The 8,419-nt window shown below is 38.7% G+C and overlaps 1 protein-coding gene across 12 annotated transcripts in view; it reads left to right on the top strand.

The window, feature by feature from the left end:
* kif1aa (kinesin family member 1Aa) overlaps positions 1-8,419 on the top strand; it is an 84,996-nt gene that overhangs the window by 28,061 nt on the left and 48,516 nt on the right. For 9 of the 12 annotated variants that reach the window (XM_014011029.1, XM_014011038.1, XM_014011032.1 and 6 more), the window contains exons 7-15: positions 1,444-1,555; positions 1,789-1,866; positions 1,970-2,035; positions 2,125-2,142; positions 4,043-4,121; positions 4,215-4,293; positions 4,511-4,653; positions 5,403-5,441; positions 7,664-7,797. In XM_014011029.1, coding sequence (XP_013866483.1) covers positions 1,444-1,555; positions 1,789-1,866; positions 1,970-2,035; positions 2,125-2,142; positions 4,043-4,121; positions 4,215-4,293; positions 4,511-4,653; positions 5,403-5,441; positions 7,664-7,797 — 748 coding nt within the window. The remainder of the gene's footprint in view (positions 1-1,443; positions 1,556-1,788; positions 1,867-1,969; positions 2,036-2,124; positions 2,143-4,042; positions 4,122-4,214; positions 4,294-4,510; positions 4,654-5,402; positions 5,442-7,663; positions 7,798-8,419) is intronic. The other 3 variants (XM_014011033.1, XM_014011040.1, XM_014011039.1) reach the window with 1 other exon arrangement.

Raw genomic sequence — 8,419 nt, 5'->3', positions numbered from 1 at the left:
GCGCTGCACCGTGCCAAACTTTTCCTCCTCGCTCTCTTAACAGATGAAAAAGGAGGCAAACAGCAGACGTTGCTTCACAAAAAATAAAAAATAAAAAACATGTATTGCTTCACCTGCAGGCTGCAGCTCAACCGAGGAGTAACGGCGTCTCTACCGTTATTAAAAGCTGACACGGGTCCGTCCTGAGCGCACAGAGGAGCTTTGTTTACGTTTGTAACACGGAAGTAGAGCTGAAAGTTTACAACACTGCACATGTCCGGACTTTTATTCTGAATAAAAGTCCAGTGCATGTAAACACTTTTCATGATCGGATTGTGTCCATGTAAACAGTACATATGGATTATTTAATCTGAATACATTTCAATCTAATTAAAAAATGTTGTGCTTGTAAACATAGCTTCTCTCTCTCTCTCTCTCTCTCTCTCTCTCTCTCTCTCTCTCTCTCTCTGTGTGTGTGTGTCAGGAGGGGACACCTCATACCTGTTATCAGGTAACAACAGGTACAGGAAGTGACAGCGGTCAAAATACCTCAGAAACTCCCCCAAATAAGCAAACTCTATGAGATTCAGCATTTTATACTGGATTACTTTTTGTTTGGTTAATTCTGCTATTCCAACATTTCCCCTACCATTATTCAAGGCTCCCCCTCCCCCTCCAACAAGACGGGCCGCCCCTCCAAGAATTTCACTGCATGTAGTCATTTTTATTTAAATATGGCCAGATCAAGTCGAGAGATATTTTTGTGCCTCTCCATATCCACCTCTCACCAAACTTGGGGAAAAAAAGACGATGCAGAGTGAGGCTGAGCGCTGTGTGTGGTCCTCACAAAGACAGAAAGACGTGTTTGTGTGTGATTAGATGCGCGATTAAAACTCTGCTTTTTTAAATCACGTAGCACCGATGCGACAGCTTTGCAAGCTACTTTTTCTTTCTTTAAAAGAAAATGCGACAGGTGAAGCCACAGCACGGTTACCTTTAATAATAATTACTTTTATATATTACAGCAAGAATCACCAACACAGACCCCGCGTGCAACCAGGTTCCTGCGAGTCCTTTCATGTTCTCTAAATAGCGCTGATCAGCAGCGCAGCTACGAGCTAATGTAATGTCCCACAACTTTTAAAAAAGTAACTAGAGTAGTTTATGAACTCAAAACACCATAAATTCAGACAGAATAAGCTGCTGTTAGTCTACAGGTCCTGCTGGACTCAAACACCGAGCTGAGCTTATTATATTAATTGACACTTTATCTCAGAAGCCTGTCAGTCGCTCATTTATTTCAGTCAGTTGTGTTGAAGTAGGGCAACATCTACAACATGGACCGTGGGTCATGAGGACCAGGGCTGAAGCCCTCTGGTTTAGATAATCAAATGTTAAAAGCTGGAGCGTTGCCTGGTGCATGCAGGAAACAAGCAGCGCCTCATATTTATCATCTCTGCACAGAACCGTGGCCGCCACCAACATGAACGAGACGAGCAGCCGCTCACACGCCGTCTTCAACATCATCTTCACTCAGAAACGCTTTGACGCAGAGACTGACAACACATCGGAAAAGGTAGCAGATTTTTATCTCCTCCTGATGGAAATGATTCATTTTAGCTGCTTCTGCTGATCTAAACTTTGACTGCTGGCTCTGAATTAAATCTCAGCCCTCAGTGAAAATCAATGACAGCTTGGAGGTTAAAATGATGCTCGGCGTGTTTAAGGAAGACAGTTTCTTCAATGAATATAGATATTTTTGAGTTTTTCTTTTCTTTTCTTTGAGGATTTATTGGGATGCTCTTTCAGGTCAGCAAAATAAGTTTAGTGGATCTGGCCGGCAGCGAGAGGGCGGATTCTACTGGAGCCAAAGGAACCAGGCTTAAGGTAAGAACGCTTTTAAAGCTCAGAGGACTAATCTGAAAACAGCAACTTGTTTTAGTGTTGAAGCTGTTAATTAATGTGTTTGTGTGATTGCCATGTTTTACAGGAAGGAGCAAACATCAACAAGTCTTTGACCACACTGGGGAAAGTCATCTCTGCCTTGGCAGAAGTGGTGTGTATTTAAATATCTGTGCTGCTTTCTGGGATAAAGTGGATTTGAAGTTAACTAAACATGTTCTTTTGTTGGTATTTACATTTTAGGATTCTGGACAAAACAAGGTATTTAATTTTATTTTCACTCTTGAAAATGTCTATAACCTGCACAATGCATTAGAACGTGGCTGCATTGCTACAAATGTAGGACATCCCTTTGACACGTGCTCTAAACCAGGGGTTCTCAAACGTTTTGGGTCTGGGGGCTAGGGCTGCAGCTAACAATTATTTTAGTAATCAATTAATCTATCGATTATTCTGGCGATTAATCGAGTAATCGAATATAAAAAATTGTTATGTTCTGCAGTAGTTACTTAAGATTATTTTATGAGAAATACAATTATTTAATATTGTGAAGGGGTAATGTACACTTGCTGATGACCCTGCTGCAATCAATTAAAATTACAATACCATTTGTATTAATTCATGCATTTTAAACTCCGTTTATTTGTATTTATGTGTGTGAGGTTTAATTAAAGGCATTAATTAAAAGCACTCTGTCATTGAATCATTTTTAACCATCACTGAAAAATCTAAAAGCTGTAAATTTATTGTCATGGATTGGAAAATTGAATGTCTTATTTTTTTTTTGTTAGAAATTTATTAAGTAAAATGGGTAATATAAACATTTGGGTGCACGTTTTGTAGAGTTCACTTTTTAATAACAAAAATTCTTATTATTTTAAAACTGTTCTTACGTTGGTGCAGGGTTCCCATTTAGGCAATAAAAGATTTAGTCTTGACTGCTTAGCTATAAACAAATATGACAGTAGTAATGAAGGCTAAAATCACAAAAGGCAGCAGTAAATAATTAGAAAAATCCAACTATTTTCTATAAATACTTTTAAACTTGAAATATTCACTCATTTAAATTAAGATAAAAGCTCATCAACAAATAAAAGTGTTTCAGCTCCAGCTGTCGATCTGTTGCTGTGCTTTTATTTTTATCTGACAAACTTACAGTAAGTCTTGTTTTTAATCACACAACTTACACACCGTTTAATAAAACCCCGCCAGGTCACCATGATTAGTCAGCGCAAATAATGTTAGCTTAAATATACCTCCACCTTGTACATCTGTAACATGACAGATTATCACAGATTTAGGTAACCAAAGTGAACGTAAACAAATATCTGTTGTTAACTCAGGACGCGTTCGGTACATGCAGTAGCTGATTTTGTTCCGGTGCAGAAACATTGAGGATGTGCAGAGCATTGCGTGTTGTCGTCTTTTCTGTTTAGTTTTAAATGTTCCCATGCTTTTTTTAATTTGTCGTTTTCTTGGTGCTTCATTTCAGCACTCTTCGTCTTCTTCTAAAGCTAAATATAGCGCCTAGCAAGCGTACACGCGTCGACAGTGTAAATGTTAACAGAAGCGCTAACGTTGTAGCATTGTGTGTAGCACAAATAACATTCCGGGCGGACAAAAGTGCGCTGATTATAGCAGTATGTATTTTTTTACAAAGCTTCGAGGCAGATAATTTGCCTCGAGGATTTTTTGTAATGGAATTACTTGAATTATTAGAGGAATCGTTTCAGCCCTACTGGGGACCCCTTACAGGGGTGAAAAAATACCCGGGACCCCCCTCAAAAACCCTGCTGTTTTAAAAGGTTGTCGTTTCAACCCCTAAATGCCATGGGTGTATACAGTATTTTTTCATTGTTCCCCAAGCTTTTTTAAATCTAAAAAAAATTTAACAATTTAGTTAAAATTTTTTGAGGACCCCAAGATACCTCTCGTGAACCCCTGGGTGTCCTGGGGCCCCAGTTTGAGAACCTCTGCTCTAAACTATCATGGTCCTATCATGCATGATGAGAAGCCCACCTAATTCTGTCAGAATAAAGACCTCATCAAGCCTCTGCAAACACCATCTATGTTCTGAATGTTTTATAACGTAGCAAAGTCCTCTTCCAGGGTGACGGGTCCTAAAAAAGTTTGTGTTTAATGTATTTTTCTTCCTACACAGAATAAAAAGAAGAAGAAAGTGGAAAGCTTCATTCCATACAGAGATTCAGTTTTAACTTGGCTTCTTAGGGAAAATTTGGGTATAAATGTTTATTTTTTATTTGCTTTATTCGTCCTTTATCTGCAACTAAGCCGGACAAAGTCTGGTTTTATTTACTGTGTTTCTACGTCAGGTGGGAATTCCCGGACAGCGATGGTCGCTGCCCTGAGTCCCGCTGACATCAACTACGATGAGACGCTCAGCACGCTCAGGTAGAGAACAGAGCTTGTCCCACACTGATGAGGAATGTGTCTTTAAAGGACAATGAATTCAGTCAAACAAACTCTTATATTGCTGGTTTTCCTTAGAGGTTTAAACTCTGCAGCAGTTCCAGCTGCAGCATCGTGACCGTCAGGGGAGTTATGCAGGTGTGTCGTGTCCTTCTCCCCTCCTCTTGTGTCAACATGCTGTATTATGTCATGTCCTCAGGTATGCAGATCGAGCCAAGCAGATCCGCTGTAACGCCGTCATCAACGAGGATCCCAACAATCGACTGGTGCGAGAGCTGAAAGAGGAAGTGTCCCGACTTAAAGACCTGCTGTATGCTCAGGGTCTGGGTGACATCATTGAGAGTAAGTGTTGAGGATCTCTAAATATTGTTTTTATTTATAAGGTTTTTAGATATTTATTTAAGCGTCGACAGAAAGAGTATAAGCTCCTTTAAACCACATAAAATGTTCTGGTGGGCCACATTTGGCCTGCAGGCCTTGAGTTTGACACGTGTGCAGTGAAACCTTTATTTAACTCATAAAGATACATTTTTATTTAAAATAATTTCTGTGTAAAAGATAATGAAATGAAAGTATTTTTAAAATAATGTAGCTGAAACAGTGTGAAGATTTAAGAAACATAGCAGAAAAAGTCAGTAAATTAGTGTTTGTTGGATTATTTATTTGTTAAAACACTGCTTCTTGGAAATAAATCTTATACTGTTGGAAAGCCTGTTAATTTATCTTTTAAATGATGCCAAATTTGTAAGGGACATGCATTTGCGTGATGAGCAGTAGAGCTGAGTATGAGGGTTGTTCACATGAAAAATTAACCAAATCATCTCTGTCAAACAGTTGTTATTGACTCTTGTTTTGAGCTTCTGGTAGCTCCAGGTGCAGCTATAAGACTTATTGTCAAGAAGCATTGTTACAACAAAGAGATTATTTACCAAACACTAATTCACTGACTTCTTGTACTAAGTATATAGTTTAAGTATATGTATTTTATTGTCTGCAGCTGCAACTTTAACTCTGATGAACATTTTATCTAAAAGATCGTTTGCTCTGTTTTCTTCTTCTTTGTCTCTGTCACTGTTTCTTTTTTCGCCCAGCATTTCGAGCGTCTGGCGCTGACATAGAGGGTTTGAAATGTGTGTGTTCTTGGCTGTTGCTTTTGCTCTGCAGCTTAAAATCAAAGGCGCTTCTGGCAAATAGCGTAGTGCTCTTCAGTGGTGTATTTACCGCACTGCTTTGGGTGGATTTTTACTGAAAGTGACAAAGTTATTGGTAATTTTAGCAGCATGTGGTTCATGTTTGTTTTTGTCCTGGGTTTGATCATAAGGCTCGTTTGGATCATATTCACAGCATATGTGACGGTGCTGCAGAGATCTGTGGATGGCTTCATAGGTGTGGCTTGAGCGAGGTGAAGCTGAAGTGTTCATAAATCAACAAAGCTGAGACACAAAATGAAAGCACAGAGACTACAAGCTGCTGCGTTTCCCCGCCCCTCTCCTCAGCAGCCATGATGAAAAATCTCTCCTGTGAGACGACCGTGTAGTCTTCAGTGACAGAGCGTAACCGTTTCTGTAACAGAAGATCTTTGAGGTGGTCGTCTCGCTTTGTTCTGTAAATTGTTACATTTTGTGCAGAAGTGTTGTGTGATCCAGCTTGGCAGACTGAAAAGCCTGTCCAGATGGGCGGTGTGAGACACTTTGTCAATTTGTTGGTCCCTGCTATTTCTAGCACAATGTTTTTATAGGATTTATGGTAGGCCTCGAGAAACTACAAAATCTGAGATTAAAAACCAAGAAAGGAAATTCCAAACACAATATAAAACATTTCATGTATTGTTTTGATAAAATGTGACTCGTTATTTTTAAATTGATGACTCTAAACCTTTCAAAACTGCCATTCACCATCAATCTCCACCAGGAAAATGGATTCTGTTTTCACTAATATTGGCAAAATATGCTAAACACTTTGCTTAAGAGTTTTACAAAATAATTTCTAGTCACACTTTTCCTGTAAGCCAGGTTCACACACTACGTGATGTTTGAGTTCTTTCACAATAAAAGGTTTTGTATATAATGCTCAACAGCAAGCACTTTAGGCTGTTTAATGGTAAAATTGCTCAGTGACTGCTGCTGCAACCATTGTCTTTTTCCCAGTCGTGCAAAAACACCCAAAAATGGTCTCCTTTTCTTTGCCTCCATCTTCATTTTTAAGTCTAAATTTAACAACAAAACTAAGTTAAAGTTCACAATCCTAAAATCAATGTGTTAATATTATGTGTCTCTACAAACAGTACCACGTAGATTGTGATCTTTTTCAGTTTGACTAGGAGGAGGCAAATAAAGCTCATACTGATATTTCTTGTCAGAAATAATAAATACAGCTTGACTCAGTCATGTGGGGGCCAAGTGAATGACCAATTTCTGTCAATGTTTTTTGAAGAAAATGTTATATATCAATTTTTTCTTATAGAAATACAAATCACCTTTTCTAAATGATGTTTTATGTAGGGTTTAAGATATATATAACGTAAAAGATAAAGAAACAAGTAAATTGTGTTAAATTTAGAAAGACCCATCATTAGCATTCATTTTACATTTTATTCTCTAACAAAGTTTTCATTCATTATTTCTTTGAGATATTTTATCACAATCCAGAAAATCTGATAAAAAAAGAAAACCCTCACTAAAAACCCTATTATTATTTTTTTTATGAGAAGAGAATACAGAAAAAAGATAATAAAATTAGATTCTCTGGTGCTTTTTTCACATCAGAAACAAATAAAATGTGAGAGTTGGCCAGCTGTCATGAGAAGAATGTTTTAAATTCAGTGTGAAGAAAGAAATCATAAAATTATTTTACATTTAAATCATTACCTTCGGTTAACGAGGGCCAGCTTCGGCTTTAAGTTTGTGGTATACAGTGTACCTGAATACATAGAAAAGTACCACATTTTCTTATTTTAAAATGATTTTGCATATGATGCATGCTTGAAGTTTTGTATGATTGTGTTTTCTTTGGGCCTCGCAGCGGCTGGTTGGTCTGTTTGTTGCATCTTTTAAGTGAGCGCGCTGAGTGTGCAGCTTTTTGCTGGTGCAGCCATTGCTTTTATTCAAGCTGTTTGTATTTCTTCATGTGAGTGAGATATGTTTGAAACGACATGTGCTCTTTCCATCTTTATTCTCTTCTCTTCTTTTTCTTTCTGAAAACCTTTGTTCATTTAATTTCTGTCACTGACAACCCCGAACCCAAACTTCCTGCCCTCTCCCTGTGCCCCGTCCCACCCTGACAGATGTGTCCAATTACACGAACAATAAGAATGTAGGCCAGGCTGTGAATCAAAGGGATGATCTTTTCACAGTGACCAATGCAATGACGGGGATGAGTCCCTCTCCATCCCTCTCAGCCTTGTCCAGTCGTGCCGGATCTATTGCCAGCCTTCATGACCGCATCATGTTCAGCCCGGGCAGCGAGGAGGCCATCGAGAGGCTGAAGGTAAGCAACGCATGAGGCGCTATGATCACAAAGTTATTTCTTACAGGCCTGCAGCCCGTTAGATCACATGGAACATCTGATGTCAAAAACTGAACCTTTGAAAAACATTTTTATTATTTATACTGCATTATTGTGAGATTCATTGATTTAACAGCAACGTGATTTATTATTTTCACTTAAACTAAAACTACAAGGGCATTTCAATGTTTTCACTCTTCCAGCGTTTGGGGTAGATAGAAAAGCCTAGAAATCTGCAGATTACCACGCGCACACATAGCTTTTTCTAACCTTGGTGGGACTTTGCATTGACTTCCATTCATTTTCTAGTAATTTCTTTAGCTTAACCCTGACTCTTTACCCTAAAACTAACCACCCCTGTACATATCTGAGCATAAACCTAGCCTACCTCAATTCAAACCTTGGTCCTAAACCTATCCCCCCACCCAAAATCAGCATCCTTTTCACCCTAGTCTATTCCTGACCCTAACCTGAACCAAAATTTTACCAGGAAAATGTCTTCACCTTGTTGGTTACAAACATATGACGGTCCTTACTCTGTAGCAGAAACAAGTGCACACACACACACACACACACACACACACACACACACACACACACACAC

This window comes from Austrofundulus limnaeus, unplaced genomic scaffold, assembly GCF_001266775.1.
Source record: "Austrofundulus limnaeus strain Quisiro unplaced genomic scaffold, Austrofundulus_limnaeus-1.0 Scaffold76, whole genome shotgun sequence".
NCBI lineage: Eukaryota > Metazoa > Chordata > Actinopteri > Cyprinodontiformes > Rivulidae > Austrofundulus > Austrofundulus limnaeus.
This window is presented reverse-complemented; position numbering and strand designations above follow the sequence as displayed.